General features: G+C 32.0%; 3 protein-coding genes and 1 pseudogene across 7 annotated transcripts; 2 read left to right on the top strand and 2 right to left on the bottom strand.

The window, feature by feature from the left end:
- Window positions 1-4,568: 4,568 nt before the first annotated feature.
- On the bottom strand, window positions 4,569-6,377 carry LOC110270398 (zinc finger BED domain-containing protein RICESLEEPER 2-like; annotated as a pseudogene).
- A 6,305-nt stretch (window positions 6,378-12,682) lies between these two features.
- On the top strand, window positions 12,683-13,525 carry LOC107633828 (ubiquitin-like protein-NEDD8-like protein RUB3). 3 transcript variants are annotated; one of them, XM_088510005.1, is made up of 2 exons: window positions 12,683-12,909; window positions 12,961-13,525. In XM_088510005.1, the coding sequence occupies exons 1-2, from the start codon at window positions 12,683-12,685 to the stop codon at window positions 13,523-13,525; spliced, it is 792 nt and encodes a 263-aa protein (XP_088366131.1). The 3 variants fall into 3 exon arrangements, with proteins under 3 accessions (XP_088366131.1, XP_088366130.1, XP_088366129.1); XM_088510004.1 differs by having other exon boundaries at window positions 12,683-12,916; window positions 12,965-13,525; XM_088510003.1 differs by having other exon boundaries at window positions 12,683-12,943; window positions 12,986-13,525.
- A 6,093-nt stretch (window positions 13,526-19,618) lies between these two features.
- Window positions 19,619-21,321, top strand: LOC107631448 (polyubiquitin). Its single transcript, XM_016334893.3, has 2 exons — window positions 19,619-19,809; window positions 20,204-21,321. The coding sequence occupies exon 2, from the start codon at window positions 20,204-20,206 to the stop codon at window positions 21,119-21,121; it is 918 nt and encodes a 305-aa protein (XP_016190379.1). The 5' UTR covers window positions 19,619-19,809; the 3' UTR covers window positions 21,122-21,321.
- Window positions 21,322-21,630: 309 nt separating this feature from the next.
- Window positions 21,631-25,255, bottom strand: LOC107631447 (nucleobase-ascorbate transporter 6). Of its 3 annotated transcripts, none has more exons than XM_016334891.3 (14): window positions 24,818-25,255; window positions 24,537-24,634; window positions 24,242-24,418; window positions 24,054-24,154; window positions 23,762-23,837; window positions 23,597-23,656; window positions 23,299-23,483; window positions 23,103-23,199; window positions 22,820-22,906; window positions 22,664-22,722; window positions 22,496-22,587; window positions 22,316-22,393; window positions 22,064-22,224; window positions 21,631-21,981 (listed from the first exon to the last, which is right to left on the bottom strand). In XM_016334891.3, the coding sequence occupies exons 1-14, from the start codon at window positions 24,918-24,920 to the stop codon at window positions 21,763-21,765; spliced, it is 1,593 nt and encodes a 530-aa protein (XP_016190377.1). In that variant the 5' UTR covers window positions 24,921-25,255; the 3' UTR covers window positions 21,631-21,762. The 3 variants fall into 3 exon arrangements, with proteins under 3 accessions (XP_016190377.1, XP_088366128.1, XP_088366127.1); XM_088510002.1 differs by having other exon boundaries at window positions 21,631-21,944; window positions 22,045-22,224; window positions 24,818-25,191; XM_088510001.1 differs by having other exon boundaries at window positions 24,054-24,418; window positions 24,818-25,058.
- Window positions 25,256-27,007: the final 1,752 nt, after the last annotated feature.

Genomic DNA, 27,007 nt, shown 5'->3' with positions numbered 1-27,007 from the left:
ATAGTTTTGCAAAATTTTCAACTAGGTCCATATACTTTTTTTCTTTTAATTGGTCCTTGCACTAAATTTTTTTTTCAATTAGATCCTTCTTAGTAATAATTGGCTTAATTGTATAGGGACCCAACTAAAAAAAAATGGTGCAGGGACTCAAATAAAAGGACAAAAAAGTGTAGGGACTCAATTGAAAAAAAATTTGATGCAGGGACCCAATTAAAAGAAAAAAAAGTATAGGGACCTAATTGAAAATTTTGCGAAACTATAGGGACAAACAAAGTAATTAAACCATTATAAATCAAAATGATAGACAAGAGTAAAAGTTGCGATGATGATATTTGGTAATAATTAATAACGATCGGATGAAGAGAATGTGGAAGGAGAAAAAAATGAGAAAGGAGAATAAGATAATATAATAGTAAGAGAAAGAATATTGTTTGATACAGTGAGGCGATATAATACAAATATAAATTAATAATTTAAAAAAAAATAATAAAATTAAAGATAATTTAAAAATTAAATATAAAATAAAAAAAATATTTTTATCAATTAGAATTATGCATGAAGATAAAGAGTATTTTGAATATAACTTTTTATCTTTACTTTAAATAAAATACTGTTAAAAATAAATAAATAAACTTAATAACGTTTCTAAATAGTTAATTGTAAATAATATTTCTAAATTGTTATTTTTATTTTGTTACACATAATAACAACATAATAAATTTATTTAATATCTTATTTAATTTAAATTGTTAAATTTTATACATTCTAAAAATTAAATAACTTATAAAATTTTTATTTTTGTTTTTAAATTTGTTTATTCTTAATGTTTAGATTATTTTATTAAATTTATAATTTTAAAAATAAAATTATAAAAATTAATCTCTTCAAAATAATAAAAAGCAGTTGAACAAGTAGGGGTGTTCATGGATCGGATCGTATCCGCAGATCCGCGGTAAATATCCGCACCCGATTCAAAAGTTGCGGATACGATCCGATCCGCACATTGATCGGATCGGATAGGATCCAATCCGCACCCTTTACGGATTGGATCTCGGATATCTGCTCTACATCCGCATATCCGATCCGCGAATTCGCAGATCTGCACAATAATAATTAAAAATAAATAATATATATGTTTGGTATTATATTTACTTGTTTGTATATTTTAGTTAGTAATTATTATTTATATATTGTATTATTTTATTTTTTTTATTTAGAAAAAATTTGATTAAAAATATTTTAGAAATAAATAAGTTTAAAAATGTTAAAGAAATATTTTTATTGAATTTTTTTATATAGAAATATGATTAAAAAAAGAAGGTTCAATTATACGGATATATCCGATACCCGATCCGCACATTTGCAGAGCGGATCGGATCCGACAATAAAAAATGCGAATATCATATTCAATTCGATAAAAATTGTGTGAATCAAATCAAATTTTCAACCATATCCGATCCGATCTGATCCATATACACCTCGATAAACAGGCACGATAATGTCTATTGAGCCGTTAATTATATATAAGAACGATATCTCTAATAAGATGTTCATCCCTAATTTCCTTATTCTTCTTTGAGTTTTCAATTTCTATTTTATTTTTATTTTGAATTTTTTTACCTTTAGTGTTTTTTTTTTTAATTTTTGTTGCGTTAAGGAAATTGGATACATTAAAAAATTTAAAAATTATAAAATTTATAACTTATATGTTTTATTTTTATGAATTAATATAATAAATTTTTTTAAAACAAAAATATCCTATGCAAAATTTTTCAAGACTTATTTAAATATATACTCTGTTAATAATTATACTAGTTAGCAAAAGCTTGGGGATCAAGAAGGTTCGGCTATAGCTAAGCTCAGTCTTTTTTTTAAAAAGAAGAAAAAGTCCAATTATTTTCTGTGGGCCGAAGCCCAGCTAAATAATGATTTCTTTTACGACATTAAAGTGAAAGAAATAATCATCTTTAACTCAGATCCAAAATGAAGCTCAAACCGAAAAAGATCAGGTAGAAAACTACAAAAAAAAAGAAAAGAAAAAAGAAAGTGACCAAAAGCAACTATTTTTTCCTTTTAAAAATATAATTTTTTAATATTCTTTTAAGAACAATTTTTTATTAAAAAAAATAAATTTTATATTTTTTAGTATATAATTCATTATTTATTAAAAATTTTATTTTTTTTAAAAAGTAATATATTAGATGCTTAAAATAGAATATTGTTTAATGAAAGTAATTTTTTTTCAAAAAAATTGTATCCATATTAATTATATAAAAATATATTTTTAATAAGAAAATACTTATTTTCTTAAAACGAAAATCAGTCCAAATCACTTTATAATATTTTAAGGTGTATTTGGTTTAGTATTCAGAGTTTTAATCGAGTAGTAACTCAGGACAATTTACATAAATAAAATGAATGAGAGAAAGTGTTACGCAAACATATTCTGAAAAACTAGACGCAAATGTAATAAAACACCCTAACGCAGAACCTGAATATACGTAATAGCGGTTTATGAATGGGCCCAAAACGTATTCTGCGAAACACTGCAGCGGATTATGAATATATAAACCGCGATACCCTACAGTGGTATTTTCATGTGGCTGCTTGGAAAATGCTTATGTGTATGTTTGAAAAACACGTTGGAGAAAGAGAAGTGATTCCACCTCTGAATACATGTTCATATGAAGCTAAAATTTTTGGCTTTTGACGTTCATGTTCATGGTGGCTGGTTACTGTTGGTAAATTAGATGAGAAATTTTTTTCGTTGCAATATTTTTTTTCATCAAAATCTTTTAAATTTGTTTCAATCACTAACAAGGTGAATATTTTAATTTTTTTTATTATTTTTAGTACTCTCTTTCATATTTTAATTTTTATATTTTTTTTGTTTATACAGTATATGTGGTTGGTTTTATAGAATTTTTATTCTTTCTTATCTATATGAATTTTTTTCTATTCTTTATTTGATGTACTCTATTTTTGTTTTGTATAAAAAATTATTTTTTTTGGGTTTGTAAAATTTGTAATTGTAATTATTATATAATACGGTATTATCAAAATTTTGCATAATATGAATTATAATCCTATCAAAAAGTATAAAATAAATAAAAAACTAATTATAAGTAATAATAGAATCATAAATAATAAACATTTATAGTTTAAAATAATATTAAATTATAGAATACTGACAATACTAAAAAAATTATAGAATTTTTTTTATTTGACATTATAAAATTTATAGTACTCTCTTTCATATTTTTATCTTTTATTGTATTTTTTTATTTATATGATAAATAATTTTTATATTATTTCACTTCTAATTTTTCATGTGTATTATTATTTCTTGTAATTTTTATTATTTCTTTGTTCGTATTAACTTTTTTTTATTATTTACTGTTCTTTATGTCTAATAATTTTTTTTTTAATCATTTTTGTATAATACTAATTTTTTATTATATAATAATTACCATTACAAATTCTAAAAAATCGAATAAAAAATAATTTTTTTTCTAGAAAACAAAAAGAGAGTATATCAAAGAATAGAAAAAAAAACTCATTCAGATAAGAAAGAATAAAAATTTCATCAAACTAACAACATATATTATATGAACTAAATTTCTCATCTAATTTTCCAATTTCTCATCTAATTTTCCAACAGTAACCAGCCATCACGTAAACGTATGTTCAGAGGTGGAATCACTTCTCTTTTCTATAACGCGTTTGCCAAACACACACAGACATTTTTTAAGCAGCTACATTCTGAAGAAACTGCTGTAGGTATCACGGTTTATATAGTAAGCCAACTCCTTCATAATCAGCTACAGGGTGCAGCGGTTTATGTGTTTCAGCTTCTCAACATAATGGTGTAACGGATTATAGGGGTGGGCATGGTTTGGATTTTTAAGAATCCAAACTGGATCCACTTCAGAACCAGATGAAACTAAACCAAAACTAGATTGAAGAGAAAAACCGATTCTAAATCGATTTGAAAAAACAAAAACTAGTTTTAAACCGAGTTTAGAATTTAAATCCAGTTTTACTTACAAATCGGTTTAAATCCAATTTTTTAATATCCAAATTTAAAATTCGATTTTTTTTTGAAAATCCAGTTTTAAAACCAGTTTTTTCAACCAAAAATCCAGTTTTAAAACTAGCTTTTAAAATCCAATTTCCAAACCAGATTTTTTAACAAAAAATTCACTTTTAAAACCAGTTTTTAGAAATTCAATTTTCAAACCATAATTTTTTTTAAAAGTAAAATTAATACCAAAGTCATTTTAAAGTGTATAGGTTCATTACAATTAGAATTTGGTTCTTTATAAATCTAATGACAATAGCTAATCTATATAACATTTAATCATTCTCAAAACATAAAAAAGATACCATAAAAAAATCTCTCTAAAACAACACCACAAAATATCAAAAGATGTCAAGTTGCCAACAAAATCATCAAACAACCACAACTTTTGAGAAAAATATATATGCAAATAACAAAATATACCTTTGTCATTTTGAGACAAATCTTTAAATGAAAGTATTAAACTAAATGTGAATGCTAATCATACCTAGTCATCATCAAGATTATCAATTGATGCTGCCATAGAACAAGCACCATCATTAGAGGAAAATATATATGTCAAGAGAATCAAATTAATTATCAAGTTTATATTCAACAACTTTTAATTGGTAACTAATACCTAAATTTTAAAATAGCAAGACGACAAAAACAAAAATAAAATAAAATGAGAAGAAATATGAAAAAAATTCTATACCTTGATCAACTTGTTGAAGAACTTCACCATCATCATCTAAAGCAGAGAAAAGATCTTCCTTAAGCCAATCTCCTGTGCAGACTAAAGCCTCTACCATTCTAGGTGTTAAGGAACTGCGGTATGGATCGAGGACTCTTCCTCCAGTACTAAATGCAGAAACAGGTATAGTCAAAACCTCGCGAGCCATATTTCCAAGAATTGGAAATCGGGTTGAGTTGACCTTCCACCAGTTTAATATATCGAACTTATGCGAGTATGGCTCGCATTCTTCTTGTAAATATCTATCAAGTTCAGATCTTGTATTTGTTCTACGACCGGTTGCTTGCAGAAAAAAACCCATGTCATGAACATCGGTATTAATGTTGTTGACTTAAACATCTTGCGTATCAGTTTCACTTGCTTCCTCATAACTTTGGTATTGCTGATAAAGTAACTTTATGCACTTGGACAACTTTGACTTCAATTCGCCTCCTTTTTTCTTCTCCAAATAAATAATCCAAAAAATAATTGACATACTCAATCTTTTGCATTGGATTAAGTACGATAACAATCAATAACAACATATTCACCGAATCAGGATTGCCCCAATACTTCTCATACTTAACCCTCATCCTTTCTGCTATGGACATAGTACTGAAATCAACAGAATCACAAGAATGACGAATAAATCGTCCAATTGCAAATACTTCCTTCATATACATATCACTAGTAACATATAAGGTACCAGAAATACGTATAGTGGCATCACTGAACACTTGCAAAAAAGGTATAATGGAGTAAGCATACTCCTAGTCTAAATCAGAAGGCACACCTCTCCCTTTTCCTCCACTCATCTCTCCTACATAGGTATTGTCTTTCAAAGCAAGCAACTCAAATGCTTTGCGATGTTTCAAAGCTACCTCTAACGTTTGATAGGTAGAGTTTCACTTAGTCTCAACATCCATGCAAGGCAAGCCTTTATATTAGATTTTTTCTAGTTCAACACACTTTTGAAACCTAGTGGCTCTAGATGGAGAAGATCTAACATATTTTACTGCACTACGAATCCTCAAGACTGATTCATCAATCTCTTTCAACCCTTCTTTTACAATCAAGTTTAGAATATGTGCACAACACCTCATGTGAATAAATTCACCATTCAAAATAATGCTATTCCAAGAACTCAATCACTGCTTTAGATATTTAATTGCAACATCATTAGATGATGCATTATCAACTGTAACACTAAATATCCGATTCAAATTCCAATTATTTAAACAAGACTCAACTGTTGCTCCTATACCCTCTACTGAATGACTTGTCACTTGGCAAAAATTAAGTATTTTTTTATGTAATTTCCAGTCCAAATCAACAAAATGTGCTGTCAAACTCATAAGTAAAATTTTGAATTGAAGTCCAAATGTTCGTTGTTAAACATACTCTACCACAATTTGTCAAGAGAAAATTTTGCAACTTCATCTTCTCTTCAGCATAAAAAGCTCCAATGTCACGTGCTAATGTAGTCCGTGAAGGAACTTTGAATCTTGCTTGTAGGGCATACACAAATCTTCGGAATTTCGAGCTCTCAACGAAGCGAAATGGTAGCTCTTCCCCAATAAACATTTCCACAAGTGCCCTTCGAGCCTCCTCTTGGTCAAATTGGAAGCACTGGGTGAATTTAAAACACCACGCTCATCTATAGTCGGTGTGGTCATTGTTTTTTTTCTTTTGTTCGAATCATTATTAGAATTTTGCTTGCATCTTCTCAAATGACCTCACATTGAACCGGTTTTGTTCCCATATTGTATTAAACAACCACAATATTTGCATTTGGCCTTCTTCTCGGTAGCATTCTCTGCATCAAAATGACCCCAAACAACTGACCGATTTTTACGAATATCTGACGGTGGAAAAGATGATTGAGTGCTAGCAGACATCCCTGCTGTCATATATCCCTGCAGACTCAAAATTTGGTGCCAAACATATTAAAATTAACACAAACTAATTCTTAACATTTAGAATATCAATGCTATTAACATCATATATAATACAGAAAATAATACAAAACATATATAATGCAGAACAGAAACAGAAGTAAGTACACATAGAATTTATAGGTTAATAAATTAAAACCTTTATTATTCTTTAATTTCAGTTATTACTGCTTACTACTACCTTACATATAGTTGGACCTTATTGTTCTTTTTTACACATTATTTTTTACTAACTAGCATGGTTATTTATTACTAAGAGAGCAAAGTTAATTCCTTTCAACTAGCTAGTGTAGAATTTGTATACATGTCATACTCTAACAACAATATAATAATTATTACTAATAAAATAGAGAAACGTAGTTTTATAAAAAAAAATTCACAAATAATAACCAGTGATTATCATAATCCATAATCATAATTCATGGTATTGAACTGCGATTTTCTCTTCCTTCTATATATAATTATAGAACTTTTAATAAGAAGTTGTTTTTATCGTTTATAAAGATACCTTTATTTCTTATAGTCACCAGAAAAAAGATCAGATACCTTTCTTATAAAAAGAGAATTTTCTAATATTTAACTAAAACATAAATGTTACTTGTTCAAAAAGAAAATTAAGAAAATCTATAAACAACAAAAATGAAAGATTTGGATATCATTACGATTTTGACTTTGGGTTTGGACGCAACAAAGCTAAGTCCTAAGGCTAAGTTAAAGGTATTCTCATACCAGCGGCTGTTTTTGTCATTTTCTCCTTAATTAATTAATGAACCATGATAGTTTGTTTAAATTAACATTAATTAGACTACTAAAAAAAGTTAAAAGTTTTAAATATCTTGGGTGCATCATACAGGATAATGGAGAGATTGAACAGAATGTAAATCATAGGATCCAAGCAGGTTGGTCAAAATGGCGGAGTGCATCTAGTTTTATATGCGACAAAAAAGTACCTTTAAAACTTAAAGGTAAATTCTATCGCACCGCTATAAGACCGGCTATGCTTTATGGTACAGAGTGTTGGGCGGCTAAAGGAGAGCACGAACATAAGCTGAGTGTGACAGAGATGAAGATGTTGAGATGGATGAGTGGTCATACGCGATTGGATAAAATAAGGAACGAAGATATAAGGGAGAGAGTTGGAGTAGCACCCATTGTGAAAAAGATGGTTGAATCGCGTCTCAGGTGGTTTGGACATGTGAGAAGAAGACCGATAGAACATCCAGTCAGGATGGTGGATGAGATGAAAGATGGACAAGGGGCGAAAGGCAGAGGAAGCAAGACCTAAGAAGACCATCCATAAAGTGGTCAAACGAGATCTACATGTAAACAGTCTCTCTGTAGACATGATACATGACAGAGCACAATGGCGTCGTTTGATTCATGTAGCCGACCCCACTTAGTGAGACAAGACTTTGTTGTTGTTGTTGTTGTTGTAGACTACTACTAAACACTAATCCTTAATCCAAGGATCATTAGCTAGCAAAGCAATTATGATTAACCATTGACCCTTATTGTTACCTTTCATGTTCAACTTTTCTATTTCATATAAGTTATTATTTACAACTGTAAAAGTAATTAGTAATAAGAATAAAATTATGATCCGGATAGTAGGCTGGTAAAGAAGTTGTCTAAGCAAGAAACGTTATTGCAGGGTTGGAATCAGGCTTCCAACAATGGAAGTGAGGTTTCAGAATTTGCAATTGAGGCTGATTGCTATGTTGGAAGCAGAGCCTTCCCAACACTACCAAATGTTGCATTGAACATTCTGGAATCTGGCCTCGGTATCTTTGGAGTTAGTACTACAAATAATGGCTCACTACAAAAAGGAATTCATTCTGATATATGGGTTGACAAACCCCAAATGTGAGGTTTCCAGATTATTGTACAACTAAACTAGAATGTTTTAAGTACAATAAAGGAAAGAGGTCTCTAATTTCAGTTCGATCTATATCAGCTTCATACAGGATTCTCCTCAATCCATAATTCAAGAGAGTGAACCTTATTACAGCTAATCTACTTTTCCAACTTTTGGTCGCTCATGCTCACAAAATTTTGAATAAGTTACCTTAATCTCTATCTACTTTCTCTTAAAGAGGCATCATAAGACTGGAAGAACTTCTACTTCTGAGATTCAGGACACAATTTAAGATTGACAGTTTGAATCAATTATTTTCCGAGGATAATGTATGAGTGTTTCAGTTGTTGATGCTAATAACTGAATGAAAAATGCAAAATGCTAAACCAATAAATTACTGACAGAAAATAACTTGTGTATTTGGATGAACTTATTTTGGGCTCAAAATGTTTAGGACCAAAAGCTTTCAAATATTAGTACAAAAATGAATTCATTCAGATATAATTTTGTGCTCATGTTCTATAGAAACAGCATATTACGCAAATGTCTTATTCAAATGGGATATTACATATTATGCAAGTTAAAGAAAATTAAGACGCAAGTCCATAATTTGCATTAATTATCCTAATAGAGATTTGAAGGTACAAGTTCTGGTTTCTTTGCTAGTAGCCAATTCTAGATGGCAGAACTTTGATGTATAGAGTTCATGCTTTGGAATCTAGGAATGAATAATCAGAATGTACTTTAAAGTGCATGCTATAGAAACTGAAACCTATGTACTATAAGCTTCTAATTGAACATAAATCAAATGAATAATCAATGTTCTCTAAGGATTAGTTTCTGTTTATATGACCCTCTATTCTTCCTTGTTACTTCCATTATGAAATTATTACACAAACTTTGAAACCTAGCCTTTTAGATTTGCGTTGACTTGGTTTAATTTCATCTTAACTCAGTGTGTAGTGGTTTTATTCACTCAAGTTTGAGAGTAATGGAAAGAAGAATAGATACACGTTTTGAAGCTTTCCAGAAGGAAATAAACTCAATTGGTTTGGGTTTTGACATAGCCCAAGATATAGATTTTGGTAACTGTAAGAAGGGTTCAAGGTTGTATATCAATCAAAATTTTTTCCACTTGTATTTTTTCCACCTTACATAATTATACATCTCATGATCTATCAACAGATGTTCTTAACACAGTAGAAAAAGGAAATTTTGGCTATGTTCATTGATACATTGCATACAGAATTGTACAATTGAAAACTTACAGGAACAAAATGCACCAAACTTAAGTTTATCACAGTTTTATAGTCAAAAAGAAAAAGAGGGAAAAATCATACCTCTTAAGCCACACTACAGTGATAAACCAAAATAAGGGTTCCTAGGTAAGTTTATATTATTCTGTTGAAATGATGGCACAGCAACTAAAATGGGCAGAGGCAAAGTAAGAAGAAGGAGAAACAGAGGTACTAACCTTGTGAGGCGGTGACCCAGAGCCCAGAGGCAAGAAGCACGAGCAGAGGCGAAACTGGAAGCCCACACCTGTGACGGCGAGTCGGCGACGGTAAAGACGACAGCGGAAAAGACCAAAGGCAGAAGAAGAGAAACAGAGGTGAGGCCATTGAACGGTTGAAGGAAACAAATCAGTGCCGGTGCCAGTTGCATGCTCTGGTGCCGGCTGCGGGGGAGACTATCCGATCGAAGGAGAAGAGCTGAAGGAGAAGAGGATTGGATTTGTGCGTGAGTTAAGCGTGAACTGGTTTACACTAGAGGTGTGCATGGCCCGGTCCGGCTCGAAGATCCGGTCCGACCTCGAATACTTTAGGACTATTTTGGTGTGATTTTAGGGTCTTGGTCGGGTAAGGGTCTCAAAAATAGACCCGATCATTATTTCGGGTCGGGTTCGGGTAATAGTTCGGGTCACCCGAAGTCGGCCCGGTGGCCCGGTCATCATACACAATTAATATTTTGTGTTATTAGTGATGGATGATGGCTATTCTTATGTGAAATTTAAGTATTGTAAACCTTAATATTGTATTATTAGTTATTATAAGACTATAAGTTAATATTTTATGTTTAAAATGTATAAGATTTTAGACTAATACATAATATTGTGTTATTTGTATTGAATTAAATATTTGGTGTATTAGACAATATTAGTATTGATTATGGTTATGCTTAATTTTAGAGAAGAGTTGGTTATTGTTATATTTTTCTAAGTGAATTTTACCATGTCAAATAATGGTTGGAGTATTGAAAATTTGGATATTTTCACATGCTAGCTTATAAGAAAGTATCAAGGTAATGTAATGTTAACGGCCCGATTTTTATCCGGTATAATCGTGGCCCGAAAGTGTATAAATTTCATCGGGTCTAGAACCGAGTTCGAGTATAATAAATAAGCTCGATATATATTTCGGGTCGGGTCTGAATCACATTAAACCCAATTTCACCCGACCTATGCACACCCCTATTTTATGCAATTAGAATTAGGATTTTTTTTAAATTTGAATGTGGATCAATGGATTTAGAATTAGGATTTTTTTGGAATTTGAATGTGGATCAATGGATTGGATTAAAAACCAAACTATAAAATAAATTTAATTTGGTTTGGATTAGGTGTATTCAGGTTTTGTATTAGAGTGTCACGGATAGGGGTGGCAAAACGGGTCGAGCCCGTCGGGCCGATCCGCTAAACCCGCTAAAAAATGCGGGTCGGGCTAGGATTTGGAGCCCACCAAATTAAAAAAGCCCGCCAAGCCCGCACCACCAAATTGGCGGGTTTTGGCGGGGCGGGGCGGGCCGGTCCGCCGGGTCGAAGATTTTTATTTATTTATTTATTTATTAAATAAAAAGTGCGATTACTATTATAAAATTAATAATTATAGAATTTTTAAATACTTTTTTTCATTTTTTGTTTTTATTTTTCTTTTAGTTATTAACTTTATTTATTTTATTTTACAATTTTGTATATATGCTCAAATTATGTGACTTATTTTTAGATATAAAGATGATTCTATTGGCAAATATTATTTTGAACAATTTTATTGAAGTTACAAATTTAAAAAAAAATAGTAAAAAATTATAGTATAATTTGACTATTTTTTATTTGTATTTGATTTTTTAATTATTATTTTTTGGTTAATTTTAATGAATTTTATTTTTTTTAAAAAAAAGAAGCGAGCTAGCTCGCCAACCCGCCAATCCGCCATAAAGTGGGGCGGGCTAGCATTTTGAACCCATTTTAATTGGCGGGACGGGCCGATTCGCCCCGTTTATAGGGCGGGTTGGAGCGGGCCGGCCCGCTTTACCACCCCTAGTCACGGATTACATATAATTGAGTTTGTTGCATTTGCATCTGATTTTTTAAAATATTGTATTTACGTAACACTTTCTCTCATTCATTTTATTTATATAAATTAGCCTCATATTCATCAAAAACTAAAAAATTATAACTTTTGTGTTCATTTTTGTTATTAGACTATTAGTTAAAAAATTGATTTTCTATCTACTAAATTTTTGCCCTTCATTATTTATACTATAAATTTTATTATTTTTTTTATAATATTTTTTCTAATATTCTCTCGTGCATGTTATTATTTTAGTTTATATGAAATTTTTTTCTTATATTATAATTTTATTAATCCCACTAAAAAATTAAATTAAATAAAAAATTAACATAAAATAATATTATAATTATAAGTAGTGAAAATTTATATTTAAAAGAGTACTAAAAAATATTTAGAATACTAAAAAATAAATTTAAATAATATTTAATTTATTATAATATATTTTAATATAAAAATTACTAAACACAAATGACACGTTAATACCAATACACTTTTAATTAAAATCAAATTTATACAAACTTTTGTTTTTAAATTTTAATCCAAACACATATTTAATTGTGTTTGATGACTAATTGTAGAATAAGGCTTAAATATAGGAAACTGAATAAGTCATATCAGCATGAAGTTAGAGCATATCAAAATTCTGTTAGAGATTTATTCTATTGTCAATTTGACTCGGCAAAAAACAACAGCCATTAACAAATTTCACTTACTCTTTCACCCAACACTATGGATGTGTATTTTGATATCCAAAGAGGGAGAACCTTCTGCATTGAAATTGGATACTTCGACAGTGTTCTTGAGATCAAAGAAAAGGTGCACAAGTATCAAGGCATTCCCATTGCAAAACAAACTCTCATTTTCAACGGCCATATTCTCCAAGACGATGGCGACGTTTGGAAGTACGACATTCTTAACAATTCGCACATCCAACTCGTCGTCGCGGACTCAGACAAGTCGCCCATTGCTGGTATGATCAAGATCGAAGATGTACCAGCAATAATGAGCGACTTGTCTCCCGCTGTCATCAAGGTCCATCTCAATTTGAAAATCGCTTCATTTAAAGCACACGTTCCCGTGGAAATGAACGTAACCGACACCGTTTTGAAACTGAAAGAAAAGATTCAAGAAATGGAAGGTGTATCGACAAACAAGATTCTCTTACATGCAACAGGAACAGAATTACACGATCATCAGCTACTGAAAGATTGTGACATTTCAGACAAGTCTGAAATTGACGTGAGTCTGAGACCATCGCCTACAACTTCAGCTGTGGCTAGTAGCCGCGGCAGCGGTAGTGGCAGTGCTTCGAAGAAGCTCAAGCTAATGGTGTTGCCAAATACAGAGACCAATAAGATACCTGTGGAAGTGAATGCATCGGATAACGTTAGAGAGTTAAGGAAAGAATTGCAAAAGTTGCATCAGAATTTGCAATTTCATTTACCACAAGAAGGTTATTTCTTCATTTACAAGCAGAATGTTATGGATGACAATATGTCTTTTCGATCGCACCATGTTGTTCAAGGTGATACCATTGAAATTTTCAATGGTAGTGTCACCGGTGGTTCATGAATCGGAAGAGTATTCATCAATTTTGCATAGGCCTCAAATTTTTAGAATAAGTTTAAGGTAGGTATAAAATCATTAATAACAACTGCTTTTCTTTTGCAATTTTAAATGTAACTAGAAGACCTAGTGACATACAATCATTCTAGTTCTTCGTAGAATATTTATTAAACTTGCAACCCTCATAATATACATCATGATACTCATATTTTGTTAATAATTTATACATGTTTTTTTATTAATTAAAAAAAATTAATCTAACTACATTATTGTTAATTGATAATAACTACACTTTTATTCCAATGTTTAAATACATTATTAATTAATAATAATTAACTTTTTTTTTTCCAATAGCAAGAGTATTTTTTTGGCTAACATCAAGAGCATTTATTGTACTAATAATATTTCTTTTTCATTATTAATAAAATAATTATATTAAGTATATATTAAAATTAATCACTAATATAAAATATATATTAAAAATTAATTATTAATATATTGATTTAGTGGCTAAAATTTTTTTGTGTGCACATGAGATTTTTATAATAAAATTGAAGGTGTTAAGATATTGAGTTTTGTTAAGATTACGTGCCTTGGATGGGAACTATGGTATTTTTCCCTGGTTTTCCCATTTGTTAACAATCTTAAGAGAGTTGTTCTTATCTTAACAGAGAAGGAGGGACTTTTTAGTTTGACATGTTGCAATGTAATGTTTGTTTCTCTCTCATTTTCTTTAATCAACTAGTCACAAAAAAAAAAAAAATCTTTAATCAACTTCTACGAATAAATAGTCAAAAATCACTTAATTTTTAAATTGATCTCCGAAAGATTAAATTAATCAAAATTATTCTTAAAAAATTTAAAATTAATTATGTTAGTTCCTTCATTTATTCTGTCACTAACAACGTTAAATTTTATTGACGTGGCACGTTAGCTTGACAACCCAATCCAAACCCAGATCCTACCCGCATCAAACCAAACCCAAATCGAGCAAAGAATAGAATTTCTTTCTTCCCACATTTAACAGCTTCTCCGTCTTCTACCTGAAGCTCCACCACGTCGCCACCCTGTAAGGTGTTCTACGTCGCCGTCGGTCCCTGTACATTCCTCTACCACGACGCCGCCGATCCTTGCCCGCAATTTCTCTTTGGCGTGAATAGGTAGCTGCTGCTTTGCTAAACACCCTCTGCCTAATGTCGCAAAGATCGCCGTCGCTGGGCCATCCAACTCCTCTCCGCCCTCTTCCTCAGTCACTGCCACGGGCTTCTGGTGGAACGTGGTCTCTTCCTCCGCTGCAACTTGCACCAATCTGCTCTGCTTGTGTCGGTCTTTCATAGATACTGTCAAATTAGAACAAAGACCATTCAATCGAATCTTGCCAAATCAAGGGCACACTACCATTAAAATAATAAATTTACAAATTTGAGCGTTCATTGTTGTTGAACAAAATCTTCGCTCCCTAGAAAAAATCAAATTTTGATGGGTGGGTGATTTCATTTTTTAGCTATTCCTATTGCTGGTATCTGGATTGAAGTCTCTCAGAAATTTTATTGAGAATGAGCATCATAAAGTCATTCTATCAGGGAGGAGTTACTTCAGGTCTTGTTCATCTTCTTCTGACATATTTGAGAGTGGTAGCTTCTGATTGTCCTAAGGAGTTTAGGTTGAGAAGGGACCGTATTGCTGAGATGCTCTTCTCTTGCAAGCAAATAAGGTGCGTGGGTTGTGACAGGGTTGAGCTCTCCTTGGTGATGGTGTTGATGATGGTGGTGCTCGTGGTGGTGATGATGATGATGATGGTGCCTATATAAGTAATGGTTTTCATCACAATCGGAATGGTGGTGTTGAGTTTGAAGCTGGGCAAGTAAGGAGAGTAAGATGAATAACTCAGGAGATGATATTGATGATCATGGTGACATGAATGTGAATAGGGTCCTTAGAAATTATAGCTTTAGTGAAGCTGAGGCATTGACTGATGAAATGGAAGAAGAGTCAGATACAATAGTTTGAATCACTGAGGAGGCTGAGATGCGTAGAGGAGAAGGAGACTAGGAGAGTATGTGACCGTCGGGTTGAGTTGTTGGGTTAGGCTCCGGTTTTCTAATGGTTTGGGCCCATCAAGGGGTCTCAATTAGCAAAATTTAACGGCGTTAGTGATAGAATAGACGGAGGGGCTAACGTGATTAATTTTAAATATTTCAAGGACAATTTTGATTAATTTAATTTTTCGAGAATCAATTTGGAGATTAGGTGATCTTTTAGGGACTAATTTAACTATGGAAAAGTATGAGGAACCAATGGAATATTTGTACAATATGTACAATTGAGGTTTAGAGAGTATTAGAGATATAACCATTAGTGTTATCTTTTTCCATCAAATGAAGCTTTTGAGATTAGTGGTATCATGACATGATATTAGAGTTTTAGATCCGAAAGGTTAAGGGTGTGTTTGGCAAACACGTTGGGGAGGAGAGAAGCCCGTTTGAGCTTCTTGAAAGTTTCACTTTGATGTTTGGCAATTTTTATCTTTCTGAACGCAGAATTGATTCTGCTTCTGAACCCACGTTTATGAGAAGCTCAAATTTGTAGCTTCTGCATTTCACGTTTCACGTTTCACGTTTAGGAGAAGCTAAAATATTTCTTTTTTACCAACCCTACCCTTCATTTTCTTCTATAAGAATGATACGAGTAACTATTATCTTCACCGTCATTCTTTGTAGTTCTTTCTACTTCTTTATAGTTTTTTAGTTCCATTTTTTTTCATCAAAATCGTTTAGATTTATTTCAATCACTAACAAATTGAAATTTATTTATTTTTATTTGATTTTATTCATATGAATTTTATTTATGTTTTATGGTATTTTTTTGTTCATATGATATATGTTGTTGGTTTTATGGAATTTTTATTATTTCTTATCTGTATAATTTTTTTTCTATTCTTTGATGTACTCTATTTTTGTTTTGTATTACTTTTTTTATTTTTTATTTTGACTTTGTAAAATTTGTAATTATAATTATTATATACTATGTTTATTATCAAAATTTTGACTAATATAAATTATGATCCTATAAAAAAAGGACAAAATAAATAAAAAATTAATTATAAGTAACAATAGAGTCATAAATAATGAAAATTTATAGTCTAAAATAATACTAAGTTAAAGAGTAATGACGATACTAAAAAAAATTATAGAATATTTTCTTTTTGTGTGACATTATAAAATTTATAGTACTTTCTTTTATATTTTTATTTTTTATTGTATTTATTTTATTTATATGATAAATATTTTTTATATTATTTTTTATAGTATTCTGATTTTGCAGGTATATAAAATTGATGTCTATTTTAGTAATTTTTCATCTAAAAGTGATTTTGAGTAGTATAATCCAAACAACATTTATTTCACTATAATCAATTTTGATATAAAAATTACCAAACATAAATCACGTTAACCCAAACTAACTTATCATCAAAATCAATTTTACAAAATCAATTTTATGCAAACTCCAGTTTGCAAACTGTAATCCAAACACACACTAAGAGTTTGATCATTGGTGAACCCCAAAATCAGTTTAAGCTTTTGGGATGAGTGGTTTCATGACCTGAGATGTTTATTATCCCTAGTACTCGGATGATTATTCTAGATAGTATGAGAGATGTTCATTTTGTAACTCGCCCATTGTACACATTGTACAAATAGTCCATTGACTCCCTAGCAGGACTCTTTAACTATTTACTCCAACTTCTATTAACACTCTAACAAAGTTTAATTACTAAATTAATTTTAATTTTTATTTTGTTATACAAATTAATTTTAATATTATGTTCTTTAAATTTATGGTCAATTTTAATTACTAAATGACTAAATAATTATGTTAAAGTATCAATTGAAGTATCTAATATTTTATTATAAAAGAGTCCATGTAATTGAATAGAAAATGATTTTTTTAATATTTAAAATGCTGATAAATCTATTTACAAATAAATAAAATTATCATTTTTATTTATAAAAGATTGATTTTTGTTAATAAAACTAACCAAAATGTAAAAATTATTTAAAATTTTTAAAATACCCTTTAATATAATCTAACTCTAACTTCTCTTTTTACTCCACACCACTAATCCCACCAAATCTTTTCTCATCACCACTTTCATCCTCAAATCCTTCTCTTTACCACCACCATCGAACAAGAAAGGAAGAGTAAGAGAGAAACTTGAAGTTCTTGATTACTGTTAAAAAATTCATTTTGAAAAGGAAGAGTATTCAGATTTAGAATTTCACATTTAAATTAAAATAACAATGCCTTAATAGAATCATATTATTATAGATTCAACAACAGAACCAGCATAACTACAAACACAAATTCAAATCCCAACAACAGAAGTGGATCATTCAAATTCAACAATTACAAATCTACAATTCAAAAATAAGTTAGATTATAGAGATGCAAAATTAGAGAATGAAGTAACAAAAATTAAAAAAGATCACGAGAACAACGTATTGTCGAATCTTTGACCCCCAATCCCAGTCTCGAAGCTCCGTAAGCAGCGCTTCAAGGTCGAAACGTTGGCACAGAGGCTGTTGTCGAAGATGGTCCCAATCAAAGTCGACGATATTTTTGTAAAAGGAAACATGAAGATTAAGGATTGGGTCATCAAAGGCTGTTGTCGAAGATGATCCCAATCAAAGTCGACGATATTTTTGTAAAAGAAAACATGAAGACCAAGGATTGGGTCATCGAAGCGGATCTCAAGGAATCAAAAGTGCCACCACTATGCAGGACCTCATGCGTGCTTGCGAAGAAAAACAGAGAACGTTCACAGCTGCGGAAAGGACGGCAATGATGCAAAGATCTTGTCGCCATTACTGCTGGAGGTCGCTGGAATTGATACTACTAAGCTACCACTATTGCTGAGATATTAGAGAAGGAGGCGATGATGACAGTAGTGGTGATAGTGACAGTGATAGTGGTAGTTGGAGATGAAAGTGGTGATGAAGAAAGATTTGGATGATGGTGGGCTTAGAATTGGGAAAGTAGTGGTGTGAAATAAAAAAAAAAGTTAGAATTAGGTTATATTAGAGAGTATTTTAGAAATTTCAAATAACTTTTTAGGGTTTAGGTAGTTTTTTAATGAAAATTTATTTTTATGAGTAGAAAAATAATTTTATTTATTTATAGATAAATTTATTAACGTTCTAAATTTTCATAGGTAGAAATGATAGTTTATTTTTTTTTTAAAGACGATAAAAATTGACTTGACTAAAGACTAGGGGTGTGCATGACCTGGCCCAACCCGAAGATCCGGTCCGGTTCCGAACACTTTTGGGTCTAATTTGGTGTAATTTCATCGGGTCTAGGGCCGGGTATGGGTCTCAAAAATAGACCCGATCATTATTTCGGGTCAGATCCGGGTCATAGCTCGGGTCACCCGAAATCGGCCCGGTGGCCCGGTTATCATACATAATTAATATTTTGTATTATTAGTGATGGATGATGGCTATTATTATGTGGAATTTAAGTATTGTAAACCTTAATATTTTGTGTTATTAGTCATTATATATATGACTATAAGTTAATGTTTTATGTTTAAAATGCATAAGACTTTAGACTAATGCATAATATTGTATTATTTGTATTGATTTAAATATTTGGTTTTATTAGACAATATTAGTATTAATTATGGTTATGCTTTAATTTTAGAGAAGAGTTGGTTCTTGTTATATTTTTCTAAGTGAATATTACCATGTCAAACAATGGTTGGAGTCTTAAAAATTTGGATATTTTTACATGCTAACTTACAAGAAGGTATTAAGGTAATATAATGTTAACGGCCCGATTTTCACCCGGTTTCTACCCGATATAATCGTGGCCCGAAAGTGTATAGGTTTCATCGGGTTTAGGGCCGGGTTCGGGTCTAACAAATAGGCCCGATATATATTTCGGGTCAGGTCTGAGTCACATCAAATCCGGTTTCACCCGACCCATGCACACTCCAACTAAAGACGATAAAAATTGACTTGACTAAAATCTTTAATAAAAAAATTTAAATAAAAAATAAAAAATAATTTATAATTAAAGTCTGTTCTAGAAGTGCCCACTGCCCAGCCCAACTCGGCAACTACTAAGACCCTTTTTTAGGATTGATTTGTTTTTTTTTTTGTTGTCACGTTGCCGTGAATAGGGGGTCACCGCCTTTCCTGCTGCTATAAAATATGCCCTTACCCCCGGCCTCATTTTCATTCTAAGCTGATTTAATTCCTTTTTGTGCTTCCCCGAATTCCTTCAAGGTACTTTTCTCTTCTTTATCTTCTGTTCCCTTTGATTCCTCTGGTTAGGTTTCTAGGGTTTTAATTTTTCTTCCTTCCTCAGAAATTTTACCTCGCCTATGATTTCTTTTGGATTAAAAATTATTATTATTATCTCTTTTGTACTCGTAATTCATAGATCGGATCCCTATTGATGGCGGTTCATAGCTGTATTTTCTCAACGCAAGAATCAATTGTTTTTGGTGCTTATTTTCTGAAATCGAGTTTTTTGATTCTGATAATGAATTTTTCTGTTAACCCTAGCCGGAGAAATACATCGATTAATTCTTTCAATTTAGGTTAGCATGGGTTATCCGTTTTTTACCATGCATGAATGATTTCCGTCAAGATTTTCTTATTGCGGTTGTTGTTGTAGATGCAAATCTTCGTCAAGACCCTCACCGGAAAGACCATTACTCTCGAGGTCGAGAGTTCTGACACCATCGATAATGTGAAGGCGAAAATTCAAGATAAGGAAGGGATCCCTCCCGACCAGCAGCGTCTAATCTTCGCCGGAAAACAGCTGGAGGATGGCCGTACCCTTGCCGACTACAACATCCAGAAGGAGTCAACCCTTCACCTTGTCCTCCGTCTTCGCGGTGGCATGCAGATATTCGTTAAGACCCTCACCGGCAAGACCATCACCCTCGAGGTTGAAAGTTCCGACACCATCGACAACGTGAAGGCCAAAATTCAGGATAAGGAGGGAATCCCCCCGGACCAGCAGAGGTTGATCTTCGCGGGGAAGCAGCTTGAGGATGGCCGCACCTTGGCTGACTACAACATCCAAAAGGAGTCCACCCTTCACCTTGTCCTCCGACTGCGTGGTGGAATGCAGATTTTCGTCAAGACCCTTACCGGAAAGACAATCACCCTGGAAGTTGAGAGTTCGGACACCATCGATAATGTCAAAGCAAAGATCCAAGACAAGGAGGGAATTCCCCCGGACCAGCAGAGGTTGATCTTTGCTGGAAAGCAGCTCGAGGACGGTCGCACCTTGGCTGATTACAACATCCAAAAGGAATCCACTCTCCACCTTGTGTTGCGTCTCCGTGGTGGGATGCAGATATTTGTCAAGACTTTGACAGGAAAGACCATCACTCTTGAGGTTGAGAGCTCGGACACCATTGACAATGTGAAAGCCAAGATTCAGGATAAGGAGGGAATTCCCCCGGACCAGCAGAGGTTGATCTTTGCCGGAAAACAGCTCGAGGACGGCCGCACCTTAGCCGATTACAACATCCAGAAGGAATCCACCCTCCACCTTGTGCTGCGTCTTCGTGGTGGATTTTAAGTGAGGATGGCATTACAACTGGATGTTCTGTTGTTAGTAGTTTCCAAATTTATGAACTACTTGTTTGGTTATGGGTCCCTAGCGGCCCTTTAAAATAGGTTTAGTCTTTCATGTTTAAAAACTGGTAATATTACTATATGCTGTGTTTGATTCTGTAATTCTACTTATATGGTTTGTCTTTAAGTATTTGAATTACTGAATGTGGTGTTGTCAGTTGTTACGAGAGATGCTGCGTGGAGTGGGAGCTTTCAGGATCTATCTATCATCACATCAGATATTTTACATTCCAATCTACCATGATTTGGATTTCAATTTAGGAAAGGGTAATGCTATTATTTTAGGTGTCAAAATAATTAATCTGCATTTTATAACGTCGTATTTCACAGAACTTATGTTGGCCGCATCCAATGAATTGCACAAAAATTATAGTAGTCCAAGTGAGCTTAGCAGAGAAAACAGAATCTCCAAAACTGCAGAATTATCTCTCAGATTCTCAACTAGAAAAAGCCTGCCTTAAATTGAACATATTCATATATTGCTAATTAATCTGAAGCTAAGAATGAAGAAATTATAATGATTCTTAACTTTTAAGTTACAAATGTCGTGCACCAAACATCATAATTTAACCATGGTCGGAAATATTAGACAGATGGGAAAAACTTGTTGAGGTTGAAAGGGAGAGAGTAAAATTCTTCACTCCTTGTATCTCCTTTGAATGAACGGAATCTGTCCCACCAATGCATTCCTCTGTCTTTGCGAGTTTGGTTGTCTTTTTTGTGCAGTGTCACGTCCAACAACATTGCCAATATACCAGCAACAAATGCTTCAGATGAGAATGGCACATTCATCATATCATTGAACTGTCACAACATATCAACAGCACTATTATAAGTATTATACCAATTGTTTTTATGTTAATATACCTAATATAGCTTTATATACCCATCTTGCTCGAGTGTGGACAGGACCATAGCCCTTGAATGCTGTGTACTCATTGAAGTATTGTGGTATAGAGAATCCCATGAAAATTGAGAAGCCTAAGATGAATTTAGTTCTAAAGCTGTTCAGATTGCAGAACTGAAGGAAACCCAGACCTGCAGAGCCTGTGTTGTGGAACAACAAAATTGTAAGAATGAAAGCATCAAAGTGTTTATGATAATAGGAGCCCACATTCTTTAAATTGATGATACATACCCACATATGCAAAGAAAAGGCAGTACAAAGCTGCAAATATTGGTGCTGGAATTGAAGCAAAAACTGCTCCAAATTTCCCTATATAAAACAATTGTTTCATAATATAAGTATGTAGCTTCAGAAATGTGCTAGAATAATCACATCACATTAGAGTTGCTAATAGTAATGTTAGATACTTACCAAGAATTGAGAAAAAGATCATGAATCCAGCTGATATTTGAACAACTCTTCGGCTACCGACACGTGTCAAAGCTAAGAGTCCTGCATTCTCTCTGGAGAACAGGCAACAATGAATTAATATTGGTCTAAGAACAAGGAATTGATTTACAGAATAAAAAAGAATCTTACACAGAAACTGATGATCCATTTCCAGTTCCAAAGATTCCAGATAACAAAATTCCCACTCCCTGATACCATAAGAAATTGCAATTATCAAAAAAGCTGACAGAACTTAAAGCAGAAAAGGATCATGTAGAGTATTACTGATCCATAATTTGTGTTTACCTGCCAACCGATGCCACGGCTGAGAACTGAAGGGGGCATTGGTGTTGCACTTGCATACCTTGACACAGCAATGAAAGCACCAGTAGACTATTTACCAAAAAAAAAAAATTGTAAGACAATCATCAAGAAAGTATGCAAGAATGGGAAATGATTTTTGTACTGATCTTTTCTTGGACATCAAGTCAACTCATTTTTTTCGTTGATTTGTGATCCGAGGGAAGATGGAGTACAAATAACACAAGAAACGGAGAAGGAAACTGCTACTGATATGTTAAAAAAGAACCTCAACAAGAGCAACAAAGGAAGCAGCCATCATAGCAAAAGATTCTCCAGCATCAAATGTAGGTGCTCCCCATTGAAAAGGGTATGGGATTCTGATCCTGAATTATAATATTAATACATTTTGTGAGCAACAAAGCTTACTGCTTCTGAAAAATGAAGATTTCTTGTTATTGGGGGAACCACATTATTGTTCTTACCAAGGAGCACCACCTATGATTCCAGAACGATCTGTTCTACAAGTGATTTGAGTCTTAGGTGCTGAATTCTTATAAGCTCCACCAACAGTGAGAAGATGAGCATAGATCCATACAATTGCTATTGAGAATATAACTGCAAATCGATCAAAGATTGGTTTGTCTCCTTTCATCATATGGGGAATGTACTGCATCAACAAAGTCACCACTCAAAAGGTAAATTGGTTTTAAGAAGAGAATTTAATTTTCATACAGATAAATCAAATTGTATATTTTGATATCAGAAAAGATTATAGATTACCTGCGAAAATATTACGACGATGAAGATTTCTGGCAAACCAATCTCCACACATTTTGCAAGCTGGAAATTCAAAAGTCACACAATCAGGAGAGTTGGAATCACAGCTTATGATCATAAAGTACATGAAGGAAAAAAAGAAGGACTAGTTGTTCAAGATGCACTCACCACTGGAAATCCCAATTCATAAAGTCCAAAGCCTGAGAGAGCAACCAATGGAACAGCAGAGAGAGGACTTAAGAACCTAAATAAAACAAGAAAGAAAATTATTCATTAAGATGATTTCAAGAGACTCAAGCAAATCAAAAACCTTAAGCATTTATTCAAAAAGATTGTGTAGTAAGTAATTAATCATGGCCTTGATAGAATGAAATAAAATTTGATAAACAATGAGTAGTATAGAATTTTTCCATTCTGTTTTATCTGTCATGGTCAAAATTAGACGAAGCAAAATATTAACCTGACTATATTGCGCCAAAGGCCACTGAAGCCGAAAACGATTTGAAGGGTTGAAGCAACAATAAGGGCACCTTGTGTTCCACGCATTATCCTCTCAAATTTCTGCCATGTTTGTTTACAAATCAAGCAAGCAAGTATAATAATGACATAACAGAAACAGAACAAAAAAAAAAAAAAAAAACTTATAACCTCTTGAGGATTGACAATGTCACTGTATCTAGCAGCCAAAATGATTGAAATAGTTGTTGGAACAAAAGTGTAGGATCCACCAATAACTGCAGGTAAACGAGTCCCAAAGAATGTTTGGAAGAATGTGTTTATGCCTGCTACAAATTGTAGAGTCTGAATCACTCTTGCCTTCTCTTCCTATTCAAGCAAAAACAAGAAAAAGAATAAGCAAAAGTTTGCAGTGTTTGTTAGATTTATTATGAATTGGACCACATAAGATTGAAAATTTGAAAAGCATACTATTCATGAATCTTACATTTCCTCCTCCCATCTGTGGAACTAGAGAGCTAGGAATCAGAACAGTTGTGCCAAGCATCACCAGATAATGTTGGAAACCAAGTAGGATTGCCTCAGCTTCATTCGCATCAGAATTTCACAACTCAATTATCATATTCAATACCAATACATATTGATTTTTCAATGTACTAGTCGAATCAGATTAGTAGAAATCAATAAAACGTTAACAAAGATAAGCAAAAGTCTATTGATTCCAAATGACATCAAGTAAATATTTTTGAAAAAATGGTTTAAACTTACGCCATGGAGGAGGACTTGTAATGCAGTAAGAAACATGTGGTAACTGATCTTTAACTGGATGTGGCTGCTCATCTTGCTTTGGTTGTGGTGCACCTCCTGCCATTCTTTTTCAATGAACTAAGAACTCACTACAACAACTCAAGTTTCTCAGAACTCAAAAGAGATTAATGTATGATTCTCCAACTCAAAAGAAAGTTATGCATGCCACAATGTGAAATGGACTCTAACAAAACCAGTTGGAATAAGGAAGCACAGAAAGTGTTCACCCCAGATGCAAAAATCAAAACTTTCTTTCTTGTTTGCTTGTTTGTTCTCTCTATTTTGATGATACACACAGAAGAAGGACAATGGAACTTGTCAGCAATGTATGATGCAAATGAAGAAAATATTGGTGTAAGGAAGGTTTGTTTCTTCTTTTTTGTTAGCCCAAGAAGACATAAAAGTGAGTGTGAAGATGTGAAAGAAATAAAAAGCAAAAGGGGAGAGTAATAGTAATAGTCTAATAGAGCCTCTTCCCCCTAAAGCAAGAAAGAAACCAAAAACCCAAAAGAATCTCTCAGTTCCATATTGCTTTTTTAACAATATTGTAATCAAAATATATTATTATTAATGGCGTAAACATGACTTGCCTTTCCTTTGTTCAACACGCAAAGATAAAGTTATGCAATAAAGCATCTTCACCTTCACCTTTATTAACCAACCTCACATTTACTATATTTAATTTAATTTAATTTAACTAACACCAATATTTATTTGAACCATAACAATAATGAAGGTAACAAGAAGTGAGAACCTCTCTTGTTTAATTTCTTCACCCCTTTTAAGTAGAAATCCTTTTGTTCACAGCAAAAAAGGTTTACAATTTTCTTTCTCTATAGCACTGAGTACTAGTACTACTACCAGTTCTGCAAGATCATGAAAAGCTGCTGTTATTATTTTTTTTTTACCTTGAGGGATGAGGCAGAATCTGATGATTAATTGGTTGAAAGTTGGAAGTAGCAAACAATAGCAACTTGTTTTGTGTGTGTGTGAGAGAGAGAGTGTGTTATAGTCAGTTTCTTTTTGCATGAGAGTTGAACACTAAGCTGTCTCTCTTGGACTTATCTTCTGTCCTCTGCAATCTGAAAAACAACCCTCTCCAATTGACAAACTAATATTTAGAGTCTAATATTTACTCAATTTTATTGTTGCATTGGACTCAATCTTTGGTTATATATTGTTGGATTATTTCAATTAGACTTATCTAAGTCCTTGTTTAGTTCTAAATGTGAGGATGTTAGAACTTTATATTGTTTAGAAGGTTTTGATAATTTTATGAGTCTTAAAACTAAATCTCTTATATTAATTAACAATAAAATAACTATTAAGAACAAGTTTTTTAATGGCATTATTTGTAAGCATAGATAAACTTTTGACAAGGTTTAAAACAAATAATTAATTAATAGAATATTTAAAATATCAATAATATTAGGAAGACAAAAAAAAAATAACTAAAACTTGTTTTATTTAATATTTATTAATTATTGTTAGAATTAATAAGTGCTAAATAAAATAATTTTTTATTGTTTTTGACTTTTTTTTATTACTAAAATATTTTGACAAGGTTTAAAACAAATAATTAATTAATAGAATATTTAAAATATCAGTAATATTAGAAAGACAAAAAAAATAACTAAAACTTGTTTTATTTAATATTTATTAATTATTATTAGAATTAATAAGTGCTAAATAAAATAATTTTTTATTATTTTTGACTTTTTTTTATTACTAAATATTTCTATTAAAATATTACCCGAGTCAAAATGATATTATAACTATGTAAACATGACCTAATAATAATTGACCGTATTTAGAAATAGATATCCTTAATAATAATAATGTATTATATCAATTGTAATACAACATTTTCTATAATATATATGGTTGGAATGGTCATGGTAATTTCATATATTCAATGCTATATGTACCAACGAATGAAACATCAATAGCACAATGGGTAGAGTTACTAAAAGGGTAAATATTGATCTACTTTTCACTGGTTCAGTGGAAAATGGCAATGGTTTGTTGCATATGAGTTGTTATTAGGCAATATTTAATTGAATCCATCTGCTGAATATTTTAATTTAATTTAATTTAGAAGTTTAGTACCTTAAGCTTGGGACATAATGAATGTACTATATTTCAAATTTT

The sequence above is a fragment of the Arachis ipaensis genome, chromosome B3 (genome assembly GCF_059453495.1).
Source record: "Arachis ipaensis isolate K30076 ecotype BB chromosome B3, ASM5945349v1, whole genome shotgun sequence".
Lineage (NCBI taxonomy): Eukaryota > Viridiplantae > Streptophyta > Magnoliopsida > Fabales > Fabaceae > Arachis > Arachis ipaensis.
Note: the sequence above shows the minus strand (reverse complement) of the source record. Positions and strands in the feature narration are given on the sequence as shown.

Bases quoted from the DNA above. Each gene is read 5' to 3' on its own strand.
- LOC107633828 (XM_088510003.1), top strand. From the start codon at position 12,683: ATGGATGTGTATTTTGATATCCAAAGAGGGAGAACCTTCTGCATTGAA. The intron at 12,944-12,985 runs GTACCAGCAATA...GCTGTCATCAAG, and splicing joins GTATGATCAAGATCGAAGAT to GTCCATCTCAATTTGAAAAT.
- LOC107631448 (XM_016334893.3), top strand. From the start codon at position 20,204: ATGCAAATCTTCGTCAAGACCCTCACCGGAAAGACCATTACTCTCGAG.
- LOC107631447 (XM_088510001.1), bottom strand. From the start codon at position 24,920: ATGGCAGGAGGTGCACCACAACCAAAGCAAGATGAGCAGCCACATCCA. The intron at 24,635-24,817 runs GTAAGTTTAAAC...ATGCGAATGAAG, and splicing joins TACAAGTCCTCCTCCATGGC to CTGAGGCAATCCTACTTGGT. The intron at 24,419-24,536 runs GTAAGATTCATG...TTGCTTGAATAG, and splicing joins CACAGATGGGAGGAGGAAAT to GAAGAGAAGGCAAGAGTGAT.